General features: G+C 43.7%; 1 protein-coding gene across 1 annotated transcript in view; it reads right to left on the reverse strand.

The window, feature by feature from the left end:
- Positions 1–17,023: 17,023 nt before the first annotated feature.
- Positions 17,024–25,900, reverse strand: part of LARP4B (La ribonucleoprotein 4B) — a 58,026-nt gene continuing 49,149 nt past the window's right edge. Inside the window, exons 14-17 of the mRNA XM_083466869.1 lie at positions 24,814–24,981; positions 22,529–22,653; positions 22,046–22,157; positions 17,024–21,001 (exon numbers count right to left, since the gene is read on the reverse strand). Of these exons, the coding sequence (XP_083322995.1) occupies positions 20,717–21,001; positions 22,046–22,157; positions 22,529–22,653; positions 24,814–24,981 (690 nt within the window). The 3' untranslated portion in view covers positions 17,024–20,716. The remainder of the gene's footprint in view (positions 21,002–22,045; positions 22,158–22,528; positions 22,654–24,813; positions 24,982–25,900) is intronic.

Consider the following 25,900-nt stretch of genomic DNA (forward strand, 5'->3'; position numbering starts at 1 on the left):
ATAGTGTGAGCTGAGTTTAGCAAATCTAGTAAAATTATAAGTCACTATCGTCTATGAGGGAAAGTCATCTGAGAAGGCCAATGCACACACTGTGGAAACATATACAATTATAAACATTGTGCAAATATACATAAAGTACATATAAATAACCTATTAAGGTATTGCAAAGATGGGTACAGAAGATTCATCCCCTTTTGATTCTCACCTAGCGGCAAGCAAACAATTATTTAAGGAATCTTGTCGAGTTCAATGGCATTCAACTAACCAGAGGTGAAGCCACACAGATTTCAGAGGCCGAGACAAATCGACAAGGAATAAATTGTTCAGCGGTCTGCTCCTGGAGTCTTGGCTGCATTCTGTGAGGAAAAGTAGTGTTAATTTATTTTCTGTAGACCTTGATTGGATCTGAAATGTAATTTACTCCCTGTTATTAGGATTAATTGACTCACTCTTTCCCTTCAAGTCTATAAAAACTAAGCAGAGACCTGGAGATTGAAGCCTTACTTTAGTATTAGGTATCTGCGCCAAGGCATTCAGGTTCAATTATTTACTTTGCCCTTGACACATTATTACGTTGTCTTCTTTCTTTCTTTCTTTCTTTCTTTCTTTCTTTCTTTCTTTCCTTTGCTAGAAACTACCAACTCCAGCCATCTAGGCAAGTATTAGATGTGTTTAACAGATACATTAATTAAAATTTCCAACCTTCCCTTCAGAGCTTGTGAAGAGATATTATCATCTTTCCTGTTCTGAAAAATTGAGTTTGCTCACCCTCCCTTGTTGACTTATGCCTGAAACTTGCTTCTGAACACCTACACCTGAAGTTCTCAAACTGTGGTCCATGTAGATCTCTGGTGGTCTGAGTTATCCATTAAAGTTCTCTGTGAAATGTTGTGGGACCATTGAAAATATGGTCACATCTATATACCACATGCATTCATAGAACTTTTATACAACAGTTAGGAAATCAGCCCTGAGTGCTCACTGGAAGGACAGATCGTGAAGCTGAGGCTCCAATACTTTGGCCACCTCATGAGAAGAGAAGACTCCCTGGAAAAGACTCTGATGTTGGGAAAGATTGAGGGCACAAGGAGAAGAGGATGACAGAGGATGAGATGGTTGGACAGTGTTCTTGAAGCTACCAGCATGAATTTGACCAACTGCGGGAGGCAGTGGAAGACAGGGGTGCCTGGCGTGCTCTGGTCCATGGGGTCATGAAGAGTCGGACACGACTAAACGACTAAACAACAACAACAGCTTCCCCCTTAAAGTCATGGGAACTGGATTCTGGGAATTGTGATACTGTGAGGAGGTCTCTCAACAAACTACATTTCCCAGTATTATTTGGGGGGAAGTCATGACTGCTAAAGTGGTGTAAGAATGCTTTAAATGTATGGCATCAGTGTGATATATAACTGGCCCTACACTTATTTTTAATTTTTAAAAAGAGAGCTCCAAGGTCATTTTGACATGGCAGTTTTACTGAACAAGACAACAAGGGTCTGTGATATAGTGTGCTGGTTTGACCGTGATGCTAAAACTGAAAGGGAAAATACTAAGATTTTTGGTGGGAGAGTGTGGAAGGAAAGCTATGGGCTGGTGAGGTGAGAGTTTATGATAATGATGGGCATAAGGCCCCTTTTGTATGAGCCATATTGTTACTGTTATTATTTCCTTATTTATGGGCTCTCAGTTTAGGGTAAGGAGGCTTACATAACCATGAAATCCAATTATTTCTTTATTTTCACACATCCTGATCTTGCTCATACAGCAGTGTGGGGAACCTTCAGCGCTCCAGATGTTGCTGAACTACAATTCCCATCAGCCTCAGCAAGCATGGCCGATGGCCAGGGATGATGGAACTTGTAATTCAGCAACACCTGGAGGGCCAAAGGTTCCCCATACTTGTCATGCAGGGCCATATCCAACCAGATTCTACCCATAAAAAATAACAAACATAGTGTTCATGTCCATTGATTTCAATGGGTCTACTCTGAGTCTCATGAACTTTGAACAGAACCCACAGGGAGTAGGGCACCTAACAACAGCTATTCGAAACAACACTGAAACCATAATTTAAAATGCAATAATCAAAGCATAAAACAATCAGTGATGCAATTGCATCAATAGGGTTTCTGTGGCCCAAAGATCATGAAAAGGCAACAGAATGAAACAGAACAGTTTAACAAGAAAACCCGCATAGGCCAGTTAATTAAAAGAAAATGAATAAAATAATAAGCTGAAAACCAAATAACAAAGGCGGCATAAACCTAACTAATTTAAAATATGGAAATTTAATTTAATTTAAAATGGACGAAATGGCTTAGGAAAATACAACCAACTCAGTGCTGCTAGCAGAACGTACCTCAGGTGAGAGGTAGAGGCCTACACCAGGCATAGGCAAACTCGGCCCTCCAGATGTTTTGGGACTACAACTCCCATCATCCCTGACCACTGGTCCTGTTAGCTAGGGATGATGGGAGTTGTAGTCCCAAAACATCTGGAGGGCAGAGTTTGCCTATGCCTGGCCTACACACTCAGCCTTTGAACCTTTGGAGGTCAGCACAGGGCAGCAGATATTACTGCACTCTTAAATACATCAGCAGCTCTGCAAAGCAGGACACATGGCTGGCCACCTTAGAATTCAAGGGTAGATATGTATAGTGTTGCTCTGCTAAACATGCCCTTGGCTTCTTTTCACAGGGTTATGTCCAATGTGAGTCCTACTCAGAGCAGGTTTGTTGCAGTTAGTGGACATGACAAACCAGGGCCCATTCATTTCCATGGGTCTACTCTTTGAGGAGAACTTAGCTGGACACCAACCCTTAACGTACAGCTGCAGAGCGCAGTGGGAGGCACTACAATTATCTTTTTTAAAAATTAACAATTTCCTGAAGTGCCTCAGTACCTTATTCACTACATTACCTCCGGTGCCTGGTGCTAATTTGTGATCAGCTTAACCGAAGCAATAACCAAGTTGTTTCTTTATTTATGGTCTATTTGAGGAGATTTCACCCCTCCCATACCCAAGAATCTCCTGATGATCTCCTGATGGTCTCTGCTGACTCTCCAGAGAGGAGGAGGTGTGTCCTGCCTATCTACTTATTCTGCCCAGCAACATATCAGTGTGTGTGTGTGTGTGTGTGAGTGAGAGACAGTCAGTCAGTATATCGGAGAAAGTGAGAGTGTTAGAGATTCTAGAGATAAGATTGCTGCTAAGTGCAGCTGCAGACTCTCAGTGTAGCATTGATTTATGCTTAGAACATTCAGCTCTGTATATAGTTTTGTATCATAGTTGTAGTTACAGAATAAAAGGAAGATATTCTACAGAGCTGCTCTCCGAGTGGTTTATACTCTGCAAGACTTTGCAAAACTCTGCTGCACAACGACTGTATTATTGAGACAGTGAATCCGGTGCTCTCAGCTCTAAGCTGTGAGTCCATAGCACTGTGACCTGTCCCTGTGAGAAGGAGGTCTCTGGCGGTGCTCCCAGCTCGCCTAGCCCAGTCAGGGTTGAGGTGCATGAGTCCAGTTGGTGCACTGGCTCTAGGGTGATGCTGACACTATTGACTTCAGTGAAGATAAATTCCAAGATGCTATAATAATGCAATAGGTTGGGCTATTGTTCCCTACGGGCAGATGATAGAAGAAAACCCTCTGAGTGTGGTTGAGTCCCAGCACTGAAATTAACAATGGCACTTCAGATATGACATCGAGAGAGTGAGATATATTTTTCAGGGCTTCTCGTATATGATGGCAGGAGGCTTGTTACTACGTGGCCTTGTCTGCACACGGACCCAAACCAATAAGCAGATTTTCAGGTCTTAAGCTCAAGACTGGTTTGTTGGAAGGTAAAAGTTTGGCAATACAAGTAGCACACACCTTAGACCTCGCAGGGCAGCATGGTTTGTTTATCACAATAATTTAGACCCCATGCATAATTATGTCAATACAGAGAATGTAACGGTGCCATCAAGTGCTCACAAAGTGGAATATGCAAGATGCCGGGACTGTACCCCAATGGTCTTTAACTTTTATATTTTTTAAAAGACAACTGAAGACGGCCCTGTTTCGGGAAGTTTTTAATGTTTGATGCTGTATTGTTTTTAATATTTGGTTGGAAGCCGCCCAGAGTGGCTGGGGAAACCCAGCCAGATGGGTGGGGTATAAATAATAAATTATTTTATTATCATCATCATCATCATCAACCTTTATTACGGTCCAGAGACCCAACAAATGGTTACAAAGCAATACACAATTCATACAGCCTACCTCCAGGTTAAACAAGCATTTCGTTCAGAATATAGGGATCATTGGTTCTTGCAACCACCGATAAAAACTTGGCCACTGCTAATGTTCTAGCATTTGTCCGGTCTTCCAATAGGAACCTGACATAGTGAGCCTCTGATTTTCCTGGGAAAGGTACCAGCAAGGGTAATATCAGTTCAGCCCTGGCTTGCTCATATTTTGCACAGTGCAATAAGATATGTTTTATGGAATCGATGTCTTGAGCACAGGAGCAAAGTCTCTCCTGGTAGGGAACTCCTCTCAACCTGCCACCCAACACTTGCATTTATATCTTACCTTTCCTCCAGGTCCTAGAATCATAGAATTTTAGTGTTGGAAGAGACCACAAGGGCCATCTAGTCCAACCCCTGAAATGCAGGAATCTTTTGCGCAGTGTGGGGATCAAACTCACGACTCTGAGATTAAGTGCTTCATGCTCTACCAACAGAGCCACCCCAGAATTTCCCTGCCCCCATTTTACCCTCACAACAGCCCTGTGAGGTAGGTTAGGCCGAGAGTGAGTAACTAGGCCCAAGCTCACCCCTTGAGCTTCATGGCTGAGTGGAGATCTGAACCCTGGTCTCCCAGGGCATAGACTCTTATGCAGCCTTTCTCAACCTTGGGTCCCCAGATGTTGTTGGACTACAACTACCATCATTGCTGAGCACTGGTCCTGCTAGCTGGGGGTGATGGAAGTTGTAGTCCAGCAACATCTGGGGACCCAAAGGGTGAGGAAGGCTGCTCTGACCACTGTGCTACATCCACAGAGGGCCCACATGGCAGCATGGACCTGGCTGGCAGGAGCACCCTGAGGCGAGTGACCCATTACAGGTGCCCAAGGGCCCTCAAGGGCCCTCTAAAACCTGGAACCAACAAAACATACTGCATTCTTTCTTCAGTTCATTTAGCTCTGTTGTGATTAAGTCTACCACTGGGAATTCTTAACATCACTAAAAAAAAGGAAGCAAGCACTGAGAGGCTGAAAAATGGATACTTTCTCTTACTACTACAAAATGGAAGATCACAAGAAATGACTATTCAAGTATTCAAAAAGTCATTTAGGCCTCAACTGTATCTTAAGGAGAAGAGAAGCCTTAGCATTTCATTAGGAAACAATATACTATATATCTCAAACCACCCTGCTTCTTACATTGACTACTCTTTAGACATTACGCCCCCCCCCAAAAAAAAATAAAGGACCTGGGAGAATATTTAAAGAGTGGGAGGGGTTTGGAAACAAGAAGTGATTTTTCAAATAAGCTCTTAATTTAAATTGGGTCTGGAAGACAGTTTTTAATGTAAGTATCATTATATTGGGAAAGTGCCATGTATAGCTTACTTTGATCTCCTGCAGAGTTTTGAGGCAGTAATTTAGCCATAATTAATTTGCCCCCTGTGTTTAACCTTACAAAATATCCAGAGCTTATTATTATTGGGAGCTTCCGCATTCTCTTAAAGTTCCCGCATTCTGAGAGAATGTCTAAAAACTGCAGCAAACTTAGAAATAAGCTTGTGCCATGCTAATGATACCCACCACTCCTTTTAATAGCAAGTACAGGTAACAGCAATGATGCCGGAACAGTGCTAATGGTAGGTCTGGGGGAGAGAGAGGAAGATTTTCAGCCTGTTCGGGGGAAATGTGTAGTATTCAGAAGCACCGAATAAACTAATAAAAAGAAAAATAAGGGGACATCTCCACCCCCAAACAGACGGATTAAGTCTGAGCATGCTCCGTAGCTGCCTGGACTTGCATGCAAGCTGGGGGGAGAAAAACCGAAAACTGTGTGAGTGGGATGACCTATCTGAGCTTCCTACTTCTAGGTGATGTTATGGCTTGCCAGTAGGAACCCTGAATAGGAGCACACCTGTGAGGAGGTGAGGGTGTCGGAAATATTTTGTGGAAGGGCCTACAAAATGTGTTCTCTTTACTATCTGGTCCAAAGAAGGGTCTGCAGGACAGGGGGCAGTTTTTCTGTTGCAACTCAACAAGCCCGGTCCGAGAAGCTACTGTAAAGGAGTCCACCTGGAAACCCTAGGCAAACCATTCCAGACTCTGCGTGGGGGCTTTCTACTTCTCTCCTCAACTCCCAAGTTCTTTCTCATTACTAAACTCCTTGGAAGCCTATCTAGATGCTAGAATGGAAGCCTAAGGATGAGGAGGATTTATAAACATCTGTTATAAATAGGAGCGTCTCCACCCCCATCGTTCTACCCGGACACTGAGGTCCAGTACCGAGGGCCTTCTGGCAGTTCCCTCACTGCGAGAAGCCAAGTTACAGGGAACCAGGCAGAGGGCCTTCTCGGAAGTGGCGCCCTCCCTGTGGAACGCCCTCCCACCAGATGTCAAAGAGAAGAACAACTACCAGACTTTTAGAAGACATCTGAAGGCAGCCCTGTTTAGGGAAGCTTTTAATGTTTGATGTATCACAGTACTTTAATATTCTTTTGGAAGCCGCCCAGAGTGGCTGGGGAGGCCCAGCCAGATGGGCAGGGTATAAATAAAAAATTATTATTATTATTATTACTGTTATTACCAGGGAATTATGTGGACCAGTTGTTGCATTTAAGGTATGAGACTTCTGCGTTTCCACTACTTACCTGAGCCTAAGATTCTTAGATGAGTGCTCACTGGAAGGACAGATCGTGAAGCTGAGGCTCCAATACTTTGGCCACCTCATGAGAAGAGAAGACTCCCTGGAAAAGACCCTGATGTTGGGAAAGATGGAGGGCACAAGGAGAAGGGGACGACAGAGAACGAGATGGCTGGATAGTGTTCTCGAAGCTACAAACATGAGTTTGACTAAACTGTGGGAGGCAGTGGAAGACAGGAGTGCCTGGCGTGCTCTGGTCCATGGGGTCACAAAGAGTCGGACACGACTAAACAACTAAACAACAACAACAAAGATTCTTAGGAATGGTGTATGTCAGATAAAGTCCAGGATATGAGGCATTAGCTTTGACCCACATATCAATTGCAAGAGAGAGTGACAGGCCTTCTCTCTACATATCAAAGGAAGCTACCTTATACTGAGTCAGACTATCGGCCCATCTAGGTTAACATTGTCTACACTGACTGGCAGTGGGTCTCCTGGGTTTCAGACCAGTGTCTCTTCAGCCTTACCTGGAGCTGCTGGAAATTGGACCTGGGACTTTCTGAATGCAAAGTAGTTGCTCTTCCATTGAGCTTGGGCCTTTCCCCCAAATATCCCTTCCTCCAAAATGTCAACAAGGAGGCCAAGCCTGGGCTCTTCATGCTTCGTCTTTATCATTGGAGACATCTCCCCATTAAGGAGCTGATGGAGCAGCAAATACAGATTGCACCTATTGCAGAATTGCTGCATTTTCTTTAGTGTTTTGCTAAGTATAGGTCGATTTTTAAACGGATCTCTTGGGGGGGAAATATATATTATACCCCACGCACGCATTATAGTATTAATTCCTCTGCTACACCATACATCGACAAGTGAATTAACGGGAGGGTGGGCACACAGCGACTTGTGAGCTACGTGGAGGGTGGCTTTCCTTTTAGACAGTGAAATAAGGACACACATGGGCAGCTAATTCTGCTGTGCCTCGTGGTGTTATGATTGCTTGGCAACAAGAGGAAATGGTATGAGAAAGTAAGAGGAGCTCAAGAGATTAAGAAGAGCGAAGAGGGAGATGATCACATCCCCAGTTGTTTCGGCGTGGTGCTAAATTTTAAGGCGCTGGATCCCTGGGGGAGGGGGTAGAAATACTTGAGAGTAGCCCCGGAAAGGGTGCCGTTTTGTCTCTTCCCAGTCTCCCCCATGCAAGTCAGTGACTCCCACTGAATTCTGTGGGGCAACTATACCTGTACTGGGGTGGGGGAGACACAAAATCTATGGACCCTACCCTTGATCGTAGGCCAGGGTAGGGAACCTCTGTCCTGCGGTCTAAATTTGGCCTGTTAGGCCTCATCGTTTGCCCTCCCACTTGTTTTTGTTTTTACTAAAACTACACCTACCTGGTCCATACCCGATGTGGCAGGTGGGGGGCAGGGGTAGATGTAGCTGCTAAGTCCTGCAGAAAGCAGGGTTGGACTCCTCACACATCAGCTGTTGTGTGGGGTGTTTAGTCCTGCTTTGGGGTTCCAATGCACCCCCCTCCTGATAATTCAAACCCCTGCAATGTGTCATCATATGCAGAGTAGAGACACTAGTATCTTCTGCAACATATGCGATCGATACGGTAATCTTTATTGTCATTGTCTCATACAGAACAACAAAATTGAAAAAATCTACATCAGACATTCAAAAACCAACAAGCCTGCTATCTCAGCCTGGTTAGCCCTCTAAAAACTCTGATACCCCATAATTAAATACAATATACAGTGGTGCCTCGCAAGACGAAAAGAATCTCTTCGTCTAGCGGTTTTTGCGTCTTGCGAAGCAAGCCCATTGAAGGATTAGCGGATTAGCGCTATTAGGGGCTTTTAGCGGCTTATCTGCTGATCGGGTCAGCTGATAAGCGGCTTAGTGGCTTAGAAAAGGGGGGGGGAGGGGAAAAAACCAGCAGGAACTCGCAAGACATTGTCATCTTGCGAAGCAAGCCCATAGGAAATTCATTTTGCGAAGCACCTCCAAAACTCTTTCGTCTAGCGAGTTTTCCGTCTTGCGAGGCATTCGTCTTGCGGGGCACCACTGTACTCCCTTAGAGACTACCTTACACTGCGTTTAAAACCAAAATCGCATTTGAATAGAATCTGTTTCTCAGGCGGCTAGTCCTAGTCTTTATAAGCCTGTACAGTGGTACCTCGGGTTACAGATGCTTCAGGTTACAGACTCCGCTAACCCAGAAATATTACCTCGGGTTAAGAACTTTGCTTCAGGATGAGAACAGAAATCGTGCTCTGGCGGTGCAGCGGCAGCGGGAGGTCCCATTAGCTAAAGTGGTGCTTCAGGTTAAAAACAGTTTCAGGTTAAGAATGGACCTCCAGAACAAATTAAGTACGTAACCAGAGGTACCACTGTACCTTCTTCCAGAAGGCAGAAGCCGAAAGAGACTATTTTCGGGGTGCACACTGTCCTGCTATGGCCCACAATGACAGGTCTTCCATTAGTAAAAGATAAAAAAGAACATTTGAACAGACACAAAATCCCTTTCCTTTCACACTGAAGGCCACTTTGCATATCCCTTCTGCTTTCATGGGTGTCACAGCACCTCATGAGACTAGGTGGCTGCAGAGCTGATCCCTGGAAGGGTGACATCATTCTCAGTAACTCTTTGTATCATATAGCAATTGCCTATATGTGTGCATATAGGACAATATATTTCCCCCAGTTAAGGAAACTATACTTGCTCATTCAATCAAATTGTTTATTCCTATTGTTTTGCTCTGTCCCCAGAGTTCTCTTTAAAATACATCTGTGTAGGAGCAGAGCTTTTAATGTGGCTCTAAGCTGATGCTAAGACATCTGCACTCTCTTCAGCTGTCAAAGCAAATCAAATTTCCGCACAACTATTTGTAAATATTTAAAGAGTGCGGATATGTTTAAATGTTGTTTTGTGGATTTTAAAAAAATAATTAAAAGCTCCCAGGTTTTAATGCTAACTTTAAACAAGTTGTCCCAAATGCGGCAGCCAATACTCCTTTTTATAGTGTATTGGAACACTAGGGGTTGGAGAGGCAGAATTAATAAGAGTCTTAAGAACTTAATTATATTGCAATTAGCAAGTTAATTAAGAGGAAGATTTTAAAGGGTAATCAAGAAGAGACAATAGTTTATGAGAAAGCTAATCCATACCATTGTTTCCGCTGCATTTTTACTGCCTCATAGCTATATTTCCAAAGCAGCACAAAAAGATCACCTCTAAAGCTTTATGGAATCTCTCCCCTCCCCCAAAGCTTCATGGAAACGGTTGAATAATTAGAATATAATAGAGCATTAATTATCTGAAGCACAGCTCTCAGAAACCTTGTCAGCACTGGCAAGCTCCTTGGGGAAATGGGATAGATTGGGATCACTGCCCACACCGCGAGGCCTGCCAGCAGCCATAGGCTCAGTGGTTGAGCTCATGCTTTGCATGCGCAATGGCCTACAAAGAATCCTCCACATCTCCAGTTGAAAGAATCAAGCCACAGGTGATTGGACTGGCAAATGCCAGCAGTACGGACAATTTGTTTAGAACGAGGAAGGTGAATCTTTGGCCCTGCAACTGTTTGTTAGACTCCCAACTCCCATCATGGCTGAAAAATATCGAGAGGGCCACAGGTTCCCCACCTCTAGCTCAGAATGGCAGACCAATGGTTTGACTTGAAGGAAGGCAACTTAATGACCCAGCGCAGAGTTACAAAAGCTGGCACAGCAAGCTACAGACAAATGAGTCTGTGTGCATCACCATCCCCCCTTCTCAGCCAGCTGTGATTCAGCCCAGAAATCGTAGATGAACCACCTGTGGTGTCCAATTTGGGAAACTGTTTACAAGAAACATAAGCAAACTTCAGGTGTCGCATCAGGTGTAGGGCAGGTCAAAACACAGCTGGACCAGCAGCATAGCCATGTTACTTGTGAGTACAGTATACCCGCTTCCTAGCTGGTCTTCTCAGGGTTGTGAGATTGCAAGGCGGGTGGGATTAGAGATTGGGGCAGATCCAAGGTTGGTGGGACACATGAAAACTTTAATTACTACAGTATCCTAGATAAGGGCATGGCTGGGCAACTCCCATAAGGAAGGGGAATTTTATTATTTATATGCCACTCATTGGACTGGGTTGCCCCAGTCACTCTGGGTGGTTCCCAACAGAATATTAAAAACACAATAAAACAGCAGACATTTAAAACTTACAGCAGAGTAGAGGATACATGACGGCGTTTTCTTTCCACTGGTTATTTTTAAACCCACAACCTAAATAAATGCTCTGATGCTGTAGCACACTGAAGTGTGTTCTACGTTTTAGTACTAAACCTGACATGGACATGAACATAAGCGCTGGCGGTGTATATCCTGCAATAATTAATTATGGCCTTATTTACAAAGGAGGGGGCCTTCTGAGATAAGGCGCTGCTATGATTTGCACACAGCATTCAGGAGGTAGTGCAACTAAAGGACTGGAAGAAGATGGACAGCAGTGGGCATCAGTGTGGTGGGATTCCACCACTCACCAACTTCCGCTCCCTTGCGCGCTTGCTGCTTACTGGGGGGTGAAGGGGGAGATTGGTGTGGCACATTTGCACCAACAAGAACACCAGATGGGCTTCTTTGTTGCAGTTGTACTGCACCAACCTCTTCTATAGCCTTGCTGCCTGCTGTAAAGGTAAAGGGGCCGCTGACCAGTAGGTCCAGTCGTGACCGACTCTGGGGTTGCGGCGCTCATCTCGCTTTATTGGCTGAGGGAGCCGGCGTACAGCTTCCGGGTCATGTGGCCAGCATGACTAAGCCGCTTCTGGCGAACCAGAGCAGCACACGGAAACGCTGTTTATCTTCCCGCCAGAGCGGTACCTATTTATCTACTTGCACTTTGACGTGCTTCCAAACTGCTAGGTTGGCAGGAGCAGGGACCGAGCAATGGGAGCTCACCCCGTCGCGGGGATTCAAACCACCGACCTTCTGATCGGCAAGTCCTAGGCTCTGTGGTTTAACCCACAGCGCCACCTGCCTTTGCTCCCTGCTGTACTGCCCTGTAAACAGCAGTGGCAGCAGCTCACCGTGCCACCCACAACTGATTGGGTCTAAGGGTATGGTGTGAAGGCACATGAGACCACCACATGTGTCAGGAGACCCATGCATGCACCCCTTGGGTGCCAACAGCAGGCATTTCTCCAAGCAATGTTTTCAGATCGCTCTTTAAGGTTAAGGGGAACCAAAGCACGAAGTCTTATGTTTTTCTAAATGCCAATGGAAGGCGCCAGATTAAGACTCCTGGATCTAGAATTCTGTTTTATCTCTGAGAAGTGGCAAAGCTAATAAGATGCTTTTACAGTTCCTTGTTGATGCCCAAATCACTGACCTTGAGATCCTACCAAGTACGTTTGGTTGTCTTGGTGACCGTCTGTTTGCTGATGAAGAGAAAGTAAGGGTGAAGACAGAGACGTTACATTTTTGCAGCGGTTTCTTCAGCTGTGCTGTGATCACAGCTTTGCAACTTGGTCCTCAGACAGGCACACATCCATCAGTCTTGTCATCCTGTCATGCTTCAAGCGGGCTGCTCACCAGTAGATAATGTCCAGGTGCATCTTTTAAAGTGCAAGATGTGTGCGTGTGTGAAATAAACGGAACACACTTATCAAACGCTTGCAAAACTGATGGGAGAAGGAGAGCGAAGAGGTGAGTAGATGACAAAGCTGGTTACAGTGGTACCTCGGGTTACATATGATTCAGGTTACAGACTCCGCTAACCCAGAAATAGTACCTCAGGTGAAAAGCTTTGCTTCAGGATGAGAACAGAAATCATGCTCCGGCGGCGTGGCGGCAGCAGGAGGCCCTATTAGCTAAAGTGGTGCTTCAGGTTAAGAACAGTTTCAGGTTAAGAACGGACCTCCGGAAAGAATTAAGTACTTAACCTGAGGTACCACTGTATTTAGAGTTCCTCCTAGTGTGGAAAGGTGCATTTGTACTGAACGTGGAGAGGCTGTTTTAAACTAGGGCTCACTGTGATACACATTGTGCCCACCAGTACCTCCTACGACCCCCATAAAAAATACTGCCTCCAACAAAATACTACACCACACAATATTTGTTTGCTCTCCTTGCTCAGGCCCTACTGTATTTTTTGCTCTATAAGACGCACCAGACCACAAGACGCCCCTAGTTTTTGGAGGAGGAATACAATAAAAAAATATATTCTGAATCTCAGACGCCAGAACAGCAAGAGGGATCGCTGCACAGTGAAAGCAGCAATCCCTCTTGCTGTTCTGGCTTCTGGGATAGCTGCGCAGCCTGCATTTGCTCCATAAGACGCAGACACATTTCCCCTTACTTTTTAGGAGGGAAAAAGTGAGTCTTATAGAGCAAAAAATACCGTAATTGCAGTGGCAGTGATGGCTGCAGGTGCCCTTCCTCCCATTTATTGCAGGGGGGAGAACGTATGTGCTTATGGTGGCTCTGAGCACAGGGAACATTTAAAATGGCATCTAATGACACTGCAAAGGCATTACATTTACGCCTGCTCAGCTTAGTAGTTTAAAGCAAACAGAGTGCTCAGCCGAGCAGCTGAATCCGCAGGCTATGCACCACCAACGCCTTCCTCTGCAATTACCCAAAAAGCACCAAGATTCTGGATCTCACGGTATTTGCCTTGGGAAACTGACCGCATCACTACCTGCCTCTGTGCTTAGGGCACTGCTTCTAGTGAGGTAAGCACATCTTGAATTGAGATGGCCCCCAAGAGGCTACCTACTCCTCTTTAATATCAAGCCAGCACATGATGATGTGCTAACCGCTTATCGATAAATAGAAAAAGATGCTCGTGTAGCTTCTGATGACATCAGAATGACACACCGAACAAGGTGCCATGCTAACAGCAAAAACAATCAGAATATAGACGACACCAGCCATTAACTCATGTTAATATGTTCACCTTTTGGCTTCTCCCTGTTCCAAAGGCCACATTTTCTTCTGGGGGGGCCACGTACAAGTGGTGGGCGGGACCAGAGCCAAAAGTGGGTGGAGCAAGACGTAAATATTACCATTGTGCAGTGGGGGCTAGTCTCTGCTCACTCACGCTTCCTGTCCTCCAGCCAGGAAAGCAAAAGGTATTATTAGATTTAAAGGTCTTAGTTTAGCCAGGCAGAGAGACTCGGAGATCAGGAAAGGCACAGCTTGCAAATGGGTGTGCGGGGAGAGCCCCAAGGGCCAGATAGAGAGGTCTGAAGGATTGCATTTGCCACCCCCCACCCAGCCTGAAGTTCCCCACCCCTGCTATAGAAACAAGCCCCAAGGTTTTTGGTGCAGGTACAAGTAAATGAAATTAAGTCGTTCACCCACAGAAATGCTAGGTGCTCCCCAGAAGAACGCCCACAACTCGCTTTAAAATATCCACGAGTAGCTGTTGCACTTCCTGACCTCAGCTGGGAGTCCCGCTGGCAAGGGGGACTTGCTCCACGGGAGCCAAAAGGGGCTGAACATTGTAGCTGCCAACTGCTCGTTGCATCAGCCTTTGCATTCCCCGTGTCTGCAATAGAACCTTTCCATGCACATCATACATTGGATTTGCAGTCTGTGATGAATGGGATGCTTACAGAGACCACGACAACATACTGGGTGAAGCTCTGCATAACAGCATTAATATTGAACCCACTTCCTCAATACAGACTAATTTCACACACTGATGTAGAGATCAGGCAGCTGCTGCCTTTACTGGCTGCTGCTGAGCTTCAGACTCCCTTTCTAGCTGCAGATCCAATGAACTTTATAAGTAAAACAATGCGTTTAAGAGGAAGCCAGGCCTGTGTTACATGGAGTTGGGCTACAACAAAAGGCAGCTATGGCGGGACACTTGGGGCAGGAATTGTTGAGTTGGAAGGGAGCCTTAGGATCATCTAGTCCATTCCCCTGCAATGTAGGAATATACAGTTGTCTCATATAAGGGGGTCAGATTGGCGACCTTGGCATTATCAGTGTGATATACAAATGCAGTGGAAATTGCTTGTAGATGTGCTAGTCACACACACACACACACACACACACACACACACACTCTCGCACTCTTTAACCAGAAGTAGGGAACCAGCTAAGAAGTTTGTGACTTAATGAACAATAAAAAATGCATGCCAAAACAGTATACCCTTAACAAATCCTAATGCCACAACTCAATCACTTTTCCTTCACCACTTCCTTTGTGCAAACAGGGAAGTAAACCAGTAAGACTTACCTCAGCATTACGCCATACACTCTTAACATTTCTCTGATGAAAATAGGGACATCCCATTCCATAATGATAATTTTACTATTTATACCCAACACACATCTTACTGGGTTGTCCCAGCCACTCGGGGCAGCTTCCAACATATATAAAAACATTAAACATTAAAAAAAACACCCTTCCCTATACAGGATTGCCTTCAGACGGCAGTATTTCTCCAATGAAAATAGGGACATTATAAGGAAAAGCGGGACATTCCAGGATCAAATCACAAACCGGGACGGCTTCTCTAAATCAGGGACGTCCCTGGAAAAGAGGGACACTTGGAGGATCTGTTACACAACAGAATGGTTTGTTTCTCTGTGACAAACCAGGATTCAACATCAAACAACAATCCCTTGGGTTTAGCAGGGCTTTTTCCCCCAGCTGGAACTCAGTTCAGGCACCATTGCCATAAGAGAACAAGGGAAGCACTCATGGTGAGTTCTGACACCCTTTTCTAGAAAAATAGGACCGGTTTAAGGTTAGTTAGCAACTGTGGCCTTTTGGAAACAATCCTGGGTTCAGATTTGGGAGCTAGCTACTCTTCCTAAGAAGATCAAACCTATCCATTCTTAAGGAAATCAGCCCTGAGTGCTCACTGGTAGAACAGATCATGAAGCTGAGGCTCCAATACTTTGGCCACCTCATGAGAAGAGAAGACTCCCTGGAAAAGACCCTGATGTTGGGAAAGGTGGAGGGCACAAGGAGAAGGGGATGACAGAGGACAGAGAATGGATAGTGTTGTTGAAGCTACCAGCATGAGTTTGACCAAACCGCGGGAGGCAGTGGAAGACAGGAGTGCCTGGCGTGCTCTGGTCCATGGAGTCACGAAGAGGCGGACACGACTAAACGACTAAGCAACAACATCCTCTTCCTGGCTTGTTTATGCACTTATTCAAAGTGAGAGCAAACAGGTTGCCTGCACAAGCATACAGCTCATGCAAGTTAAGATTTATCAAGGTTTGTGGCTTACTGTCTTGGGCGAACACTCCTTGTGTTTTACTATAAGGAACAAGGGAATAAAGACAGGTTATTGATTTCCTTATTCCTTCTAGAAGGCGGCCGTGAAGGTTGCAGTGAGCAATAACAACTCTTCCTTCACAAAACAAGGAGACAGAGATCCAAGAAGAATGCTTAGCTGTAATTGCCTCTGGGCACAGTAGCCGCTATTAAGAAAATGAAGCAGCCTTTACAGACCATTTGGCAATACCGCTTTGAGAACTAACCTGGTCATGATGTACATTTGATTTCCCACTGCCAAGGTGGAGGCCAAAAAATAAGAACAATGCTCAGAGGTGCTCCAGAAAATGTGTATGTCTGCTTATGGATGGTTAGAGCAGAACCCACGTTTAGGATTAACTGATGGAGCTCAGCTCTAGAAGAGTTATGTGTAGTTCAACCGCAGCATGTATCACCAAAAAATCCATTCATACTGGAGGGGCATCAAATACAACTGAGGCATAAGCAAAATGCTACTGATCAATATTTGAGAGGTCTGTGGAAAATCAGAGTCATGTAGTGCATTTCAATCCAAAATTCATACACAAGGTTTTATTTAAAGCAAAACAGAAACCCACCACCCAAAACTTCGCTCTCACAATCTGCCCAATGTGAACCCGCAATGGACTTTTGGTCAAAAAGCTTAGCCATGAAGCAGCAAACTCCTTGCACAAATGGGCAAGATGTCCAGGTTTTTTTGGTGTAGCATTTATTGCTCTGCAAGTGCATTAACTCGCGGAAATGTTACGGCTTAAGCAAAGGAACTCCTGATATGTGTCTCTGAAGCAGCAAGACTACAACTACACACGAGTGGGTGCAAAGACAAAGGAAGTGGAAAAATACTGTTGTAAGAAGTTTAATTTAAAAAAAGAGAAATTCAACAGTGCCTAAATCTTTATTTTTTTCATAACCTACAGTTTTAGACAGTTGTACATTTTATGACACAAAAGGAAACTTAAATTACCAATAGTTTACATGTAAGCTTGATTCCAGTCTTAAATGGAAGAAGAACAAAAAACAAACACCCTCAGGGGGAAAAAAAGGCCTCCATTTTACACCTCCTGTTTTGTGACTTGGCAGCTGCTGCCCTCGCCAGGTGTGTCTTCGATTGTCTGCTGCTATCAGTGTAACAGGCTACACAATACCTAAGGGCTGCAGCAAGCTGAAAGAGATACAGAGGCTGGTGCAGAGCCCTACAGTCAGTGGTTGTTCATGATACACTGCATCACACTCACAAGTAAGGGCATCCCGTTGCCCACTGGTTATGTGTGTTTAGCTAAGAGGCAGCAAACCAAAAAAAAAGGGGGGGGGAGCAAAAAATTAATAAAAATAAATGAGCCTGACAAGTTTGTTTTTTTGTGTGACAGTATGTAAACTTGAGGTGGGGCAGCTGGGTGGAAAATTATTGTACTTTTTTTCCTCCTCCAGAAGCAAAAATTTCTACCTTTAAATACATTTCTCGAACAAACAGCCTCAGGAAAAGCTGTCTTTATACACGAGCACCAAAGCAATCCTACAAATTGGGATTGGTGGTTGGGTAGGGAAGGAGTCCAATTGTAACGGGCCCGGCCTGATCATTCTAACCAGAATCTCAGCTTTCGGGGGAGGTTTTAAAATTTCAAAAAATAAAATAAAATAAAAATTAGCAGAACTCAATAGCTGTATGTAAAACACTCTGTGGGATATGAACTTCTGTTCCAGCAGCCCCATACAGTCTGACTGGGAAAGTATTAAAGTGATTGGAGAAGTTATTTGGCATGACACTTTTTGCTTCTTATTTATTTATTGTTTATAAAGCTATTGCAGTAAAGTTTTAAACTCTTTTACACAGACTGTTAATTGTGTGAGAATTACAGTGTATTATCCTAGCACAAGTGGCAGCCGAATGCATGAGAACAGGAACAATCCACCTGCTGGTCTGCATATATTCAGTTGGCTGTAATGATTAGCTCCACACACTCGCTGCAGCCACTTCCCACTTCATCTGCAGCTGTTTCCTTCATGCTTTCAACAGGCAAACAAAGGAATCTTATCATTGGCCCAAACCATACCCCAATCTAGCTGCCGTTCCCCCACTGCTCATTGGGTAAGGGATAAACATTAAAACCCAACAACAGTCCCAGTTTGTTGATTTTGAATTCTCAAAGTGTGCCTTTTCAGGAAGGAACAAACAGATCCCAGCTTGCTTATTTTAAATTCTGCAGTGCAAAAAGCAGGCTGGTTTTTTTATTTTTTATTCTTTTAAGAGGACAATTAAAATAGCAGCAACCTATGTCAAGAATTCAACTGCCCTATGTGTTTTATGAGGAAACAAATCCCAAGATATGTACTTGCTAATATTTTGGCCTTAAGAGTGGTTGAGTAAACACTGGGGCTGTGTAATTGTGGCAATGTCATTTCTTTCCAATTCCGGTTCTTTAAAAAAATAATAATCGCAGCTTATAAGTCAGAGTTGAAAATTACATTGCATAACCATGTTTCATACTGGTCAAAATACACACTTCCAGAGAGTTTTTAAAATGTCAGGGCTTTTAAGACAGACTTTCTCCAATTCCCTTTTGCAGTGAAGAGGCAGAATCAGCTCAGCACACCAGAATAAAGTAAAAGAAACAAGGAAAAAAACAAATTAAAGTAATATTCAAACCACAACATTTAGTTTATCTACATCCAGCTCAACAGCAACATTTATAATATATCAATAATTTTTATCAGTTTTTTAATGGTACCTTTTTATATGTTCTGATTATTTACACCTGTACAAGCAAAAGCACACACTTCCAAGTGCACATATTTAATACAGTATTGACTATTTCCATTTACAGATTTTCAACATTTTGAAAAAGATCAACTGCTTAAGATCTTTTAAGGTATATTACAAAAAAACTGCCGCTACTTCCTGTACTACAGTGTGTTTACCCAGTAAGACCAGTGACAATACATACATACTGTAACTGAGTAATTCTGTATATGCCACCCACACTAACCCATGAGAGGGTCAGACTTCAGTAACTATAAGCTGTCTTATACAAAAGTTAAGGCAAAGTCATTTTCAAGTTTAAATAAAATTCAAGTCTTTAAATATTGGATGGAAATAATTCTTTTAAAAAATCAGTTGTTTAAATAAACCTCCTTTTTTTGTGTGGAATAAACTATTCAGCAGGAAAACATTTTCATCCGAACCATCTGCTGCTTAAACACTCAAAGAAAAACTTTAGGCATTTAAAAACAAAAATAATTTATAGTCAACTTTATTAGAAACTCATTAATTTAGTGCATCCTTGTCCTTCAGAAAGCATGCCACTTCTAAAAGTAAGTAAGTGTGACAAAGCTCACTCCAGACAGAAACAGGGACCTCTTCCTTTACCATACATGCACACGCAAAAAAAGAGAGAGAACTCCATTATCCCATGGACTGAAAAATAATAATTAAATCCATATGCCAATGTATGCAGGTATAGAAAGGTGTCAGCACTTAGGCCGATTAAGATATGAACTCTTTCAAAGAGCACTTTGAGCATAGATTTAAAAACCTACACAGAGCACAGGGGTAAACCAGTAAGGACAGTAGTGACTCAAAATTAATTTATTCCGGCTTTTTTTTTTGGGGGGGGGAATTGAGATCATCCTCACAAGAGTGCTATTGTGCTATCTTGTGAAAAACAGCCATTAGCAGGCACCTGCCATTTTGCAAGGGCTTATGTACTTTATTATTATTATTATTATTGTTTATTCACAATGTGCTTTGTTTTTCTCTTTTCCTGAAATTCAAGAAACCATTTTATTCTGGATTGAGAAGCTGGTTACTTGCTTGCAAGTCCATCAAAACAAAACCTTTTAGAGAAGCTGATCTTTATCAGGTTCACATTTCGTCAAGGGGGGGGGGAAATGGTTGAAATTTAAAACATCAGAATTGTATGTATTTCGAAACCTTAAAAGTCTAATTTATTTGATGTGCTACAGCAGCCAAAATTTTAAAAAAGAAAAAAACAACCGAACATGCAACTTGTCTTACTGCTTATAAAACACCTGCTTTTCTTTGCACTCAAAATATTTGCTGCTGTTACTAGTCTTCTGGATTTTTTTTTTTAAAGATATGTACTTACAGACCAGTTATTTAAAAACTACAGCAGCATTATTCTGCTTAATAGATTAGGAAAATAACTCATTAGATAGAGCTTGTATTCACACAGCCACATGGAGGCTTAATAAAAAAAATTGATCTCCCCCCCCCCCCCGGATGAATACGTCTTCCCTTTAGGGAAAAGAAAAGGATTTTAGGCATCACCTCCAGTTCAGCACCAACCTAAATGTAAGGTTTAGATTAATTAAACCCTGACAGAGTAGACCATTTGCTCAAGGGGAATTTGGTGGGGGGTGGGGTGGAGAGCAAGAGAATTGGAGGAACAATCTGATTTACAAAGAAACAAAAAAATAATTACCTTGCAGGCATTTCATATACATAATACGCACTGCAAGCTCCTAACCAGCAACTCATTCTTTGTACTCTGAGTGGCAACATGGGTTTACTTCATGGTGAGAACTTTTAAAACCTCCTCCTAAGCCCTAGTTTCACTGAGGAGATTTGGGAGGGGTGCTCTGTTCTTTCGTCAGACGTTTCCCAACGGCTGGAGGTGGGGACTTGCGCCCTGACGGCTGTCTCCTCTGGTCTTTGGGCTGTCCTGGATTGGACTTCACAGGAGGGGGTTCTTTGCTTCTCTCTAGTGTTTCTGTGAGTTTCCTTTCATCTTTCCCACAGGTGACAGTGTTTGGCTTCTGTTCTTTTGGGGGCTGCACGGGTGACGGGTCCTTGGTTGTCCTCTGACAGATCTCTGCGTAACTAGGTTTTCGCAACTCCTGCATGATCAAAAGCACAGGACAGAGCTATACCACAACAGCGACATTTATTTGGGGCAGCAAAGGTAAGACCGATCAAGGGGAATGGTGCAGCTACAAAAGTGGGTCTCAATCACGCTCCAAGATTTGGGAAGGAAGCCGTGCTTAGAATTTTCATTTTACCAACAAGAGCTGCCGTTTAAGAACTCGGGAAAGCACGTTTGTCTCAATGGGAGTTGGAACAGCTCGAGTGGTTGACGCATAAGGGGCAAGCAGAGTGACATAGTAGAGATGCACATGCAGACTTTGGGACAACTACTTGGGAGAACTGGGCAGGTGGGGAAGAACACACAGGAGAGCTGAAAAGGCATGGATGACACGAGACAGAAACTGTGGATTCCTGATTCCTAGCACGCAACAACTTTCAAATCCAACATTTAGGCTGGGTGTTCAGACATCTGGCAACAATTATTCTGTTCCATTTATCTATTTGGCATAAAGAACGGGCATTTTTCTTTTCATCATGATTCAGTTTATTGTGTCATTCTCCTTTTGCTGTTTCGTGTTTTCTTAATTTTATTCATTTCCATTTAAGCCGTTGGCCATTTATTATGATTTTAAAATTTTGCCCATCAGCAGCCTTGGAGCTCCCAATTTCTCAGGACAGGAGTAAGTGTCTTAAACAAATTAGGTAAGACCTGTAGTGCAACAAACGTGTGTCCGCAATGATTAGAAAGGGAGCTCACTAAGCAGTATTGTGGCTGCTGAGGGCATGGCATATTTTGGGGCACTTCAACTGATCACAGAAGTTCTCACCACCTGGTGGCCGTGAGAGCCATCAAGTAATGCCAAGAAAGTAGGTAACACCAGGAAAGCAGAGCAGATTTCTAGCTCTCCTTTTCTCCACCCCACCGCCCCTCAACTTCTTTGTTCTCAGGAAGCCAAGTCACTTGGAATTTTCTTGATTTTTTTATTGCAGTAAATAACTCCTCTATCATTTAATAGCTGAGGACAGAAGGTGCTAATTAAACAGAGAATGCCTTAATGAATGTCAAATGCACTTACTGCTACAGCAGCCCCATTGACTTGTACTGATTTGCAAGCGGTAGTGAGTACAGAAGAAAGTCTTTCAATATTTGGGGTCTCTCTTTGCTGCTTGTCCATGACTTTGGAGTCACTGCAAAGTAGTACAAAGCAACATGTGAACGTAATGAACAACTTTGCGTTCAGCACACTAAAGTCAACATGCAGAAGCCTCTATTCCTGTCTTTTGCTGTAGGGAACCAATGATCATTCGCTCCTCCCACTTTGGATGCATGCAAATGATGCTTTTTCTCCTCTTTAAGAGTCAGGCTTGAAGTTAGTGTTTGAGCATGCAAAATTAAAAGTAAATTCTAGACTACTGCTGTGGGTCACGCATGGGGTGTTATTGAACTGAATTTTTCAAGAGCTATTCACACAGTGTCACACCTAACCTTTTGATGATGGGAAATGCAAACTGTTGATTCAGAGCAGTATATTTAAAGCCATGTATAATTAAGTCCTTACTCAGGAGGCTGGGATGGGGAAGGAGACCTTTCAAACGTCCCGGGTAGAGAAGAAGAAACTGGCAACAAAGGCTCTCGAGGAACTCCTGATGGAATAGTGTTTGTACTAGTAGTCGCGCTGAGGTTCTGAAGAAAACAAATTTCGGGTCATTTGCAATGCATTTCAACTCAAGGCAACATACACTCAAAGCCTTTATAGAAGCAGACTTGCAAAAAAGGTTCCAACAGAGACCAAGAAACAGTTAAACATTTCAGTGTAGTATAGTATCGTATCAAAATATTTTTATTTCCAGAGTATCGATAGATATCTTTTCAAAAAGAGAGCAAGAGCATCAAGTGTGTGGGAATGATTCATGTTCTTATGTCGCTGCATTGTTTTATATTTTCTGGGTGCCCCATGATCATATTATAAAGCAGCTGTGTTCTATGTTATAAATCAAGCACTGCTAGGAGTGGTTCCTTTTAGTTTTCCAATGTATTCCTTACCAATAAAAAAATTGGTGTGGCGTGAGCAAATATTTATTCTGAAAGTGTGGCCCAGAGAAAGAAGTTGGAGAACCACTAACCTAGAGCAATAGCTCCAGAGATTTCAAAACAAGTTAAGGAAATGTTTGGTTTGGATGCAGAACGCTGCTTGTGCGAACAAGCGCCCTCTAAATCTGGCCTTCCTCCAACCCTCCAATCCCAGCGCAGATTTGGAGAGGGTGCAGATGCAAGCAAGAGGAAGAAGGGAGGAAAGTTCTGTTGCAGGAGCATAAATGCTTGCGCTGGCAGAACAAGTTGGTTGGATGCTGGCCTTTATTCTGTAGGCTGATTTCATCTGTGCCACACCACACCACACTCTGCATGACCCCTAACCCTCAGCAGTGGTTTTAAGGGATTAGTGAGAATGCTTTATTCAGCAGGCAGGACTCTGCACAGGGCTGCTGTGGTTAAGAGCGGTAGTCTCGTAATCTGGGGAACTGGGTTCGCGTCTCCGCTCCTCCACATGCAGCTGCTGGGTGACCTTGGGCCGGTCACACTTCTCTGAAGTCTCTCAGCCCCACTCACCTCACAGAGTGTTTGTTGTGGGGGAGGAAGGGAAAGGAGAATGTTAGCTGCTTTGAGACTCCTTGAAGGGAGTGAAAGGTGGGATATCAAATCCAAACTCTTCTTCTTCTTCTGCTTGCATCCAAGCATTTTATTCCAAGCAGGAGTATCGAATAAACTGCAGCGCTTGGTAGTGGCTAAAGCTGAGTAGACCAGCACAAGCCATCGTGTATACCAAGAGAAATTCAATTCTCTGAGTGTGGATCCTTATGCAGGCAGAATGAACAAGAGGGAGCAGAGACTGAGGGAACTCCAAGGTTTACAGTGGAGGGAGGGAAGGGTTCGGGGTTTCAAAATATCTGGGGGGGGGTGTTATGGAATAGAGCATGCTGTAAGAGGGCATGACTGGCTGGCACCACAAACAGGAAAATCCCACACTGCTACTTTTTTGTGCTAGGTGTCATTTCTGCAACAAGTGAAAAGGTCTCATGTTCATGCCATCTCTCACTAGAGGTCCAAGAGAACCTTTGACCAAACACTCTGGAGAGCTCCTTGTCAGTGATGATAGTACTGTACTTTAATTCTGGATGTATGTTTGTGTAGTTGGCTTTTCTGCTTCTAAACCGCTCAGAAGTCTATTCAGGTATTAAAACTAAGGCAAGATTGACTATCTTATTAAGTAGAAGGTGGCACCTTTACAGTTGGTTGTTATGAGCTTTGCATCTGGGCAAGGACAACCATATATTGAAACAGCACCCTTTTCCTTCCTGATTTTCTTTGATCATCAATAAGAGAGTGCTGCAGCAATAAAACTGCTGGCAGATTTGCAAAGCTAAGCAGAGTCCAGTGTGGTTTCAAATTGGATGGGGGACCATGTGTTGAGATTCCTGTATTGCAGGGAGGTGGACTAGCTGACCCTCAGGGTCCCTTCCAACTCTACGTATCTATGATACTAAGCATTCTGTGTCACTGCCAAGTCCATCTGGCCACTGATACGAACCTCTTTGGACCAGTGTAGGTTTGTTTAAGAAATCTGTCTGTTACTCAGCTACATCAGTTTACTGAAATCCAATTTAAAAAGCCAGCCTTCAGATGAATTTGCAACCGAGCATTAACTCTTTCCTGACAAATGTTTCACAAGTGTCGCAGATCGATTCACAGCACAAGTCAGGCTTCCCAAAGGAGAAAAAAGGGCAATTGCTAGGGGGAGGATGCCTTCATTTGCAGATCCCCTGCCCAGTTCAGCTGCATACTCACTCTTTCTTTCGATGTTCCTCCTACTATCACATTTGATAGTCTGTTTTCAAACAAGTCTTCAGTCTTTAGATTCCCAGCAGCTCCAGGCAATGGAGGGAAACTGGACAGTCCCAATTCAAAACTTGGGGATGGAGGCTTTGGTGGTGGTGGAGACTGCGTTTGTCCTCTCTGCAAGAGAAAAAAGTGTCGGGTAAGAAATGTTAGGCTTCACTGAAAGACTATGAACTTTTAAAAACATCTTAACATTAGTCATCTACTTGTGCTTTTTTAACAACAAAAACTATTGCCACACCTGCTATATGCATCTATGTCCCAATATTCTCCAAAGACTTCTTAAACAAAGAAAAGTAAGTCATACAGATTATCATTTCTATCCACAAAAATGAAAGGAGTTCTTTGTGAACCATCTGTATAGTTTCAAAAACCATTTTAAGGGACTAAAATACATGAAGACATAGACCCAGGCCAGGATCCAGATGACCACATGTGAACTACTCATGTTCAAGCACTTAAGCACTTGTGAAATATGAGGTGTGTAAGGGGCGCGGGTGGCGCTGTGGGTTAAACCACAGAGCCTAGGACTTGCCGATCAGAAGGTCGGCGGTTCGAATCCCCATGAGGGGGTGAGCTCCCGTTGCTCTGTCCCTGTTCCTGCCAACCTAGCAGTTCGAAAGCACGTCAAAGTGCAAGTAGATAAATAGGTATCGCTCCGGTGGGAAGGTAAACGGCATTTCTCTGCGCTGTTCTGGTTCGCCAGAAGCGGCTTAGTCATGCTGGCCACATGACCCGCAAACTGTACACCGGCTCCCTCGGCCAATAAAGCGAGATGAGCGCCGCAACCCCAGAGTCAGTCACGACTGGACCTAATTGTCAGGGGTCCCTTTACCTTTACCTAAAGGGACACGTCAGCTATGCACATGGAAACATGTTTCCACAGAGACCAAATTCACTTGATCATGGCCCCAGTTGGTTTGCTACAGGCAAATTGAAAATGATGGCAGACTTATCGGGAGAACCTGCAAGTCTCATACTTCATTTAAAAGGCTGTTTCTACCATTGCACACGTGGAGAAAGTTTTAAAGGAAGC

Source organism: Podarcis liolepis (genome assembly GCF_965112155.1).
Source record: "Podarcis liolepis genome assembly, chromosome: 12".
Lineage (NCBI taxonomy): Eukaryota > Metazoa > Chordata > Lepidosauria > Squamata > Lacertidae > Podarcis > Podarcis liolepis.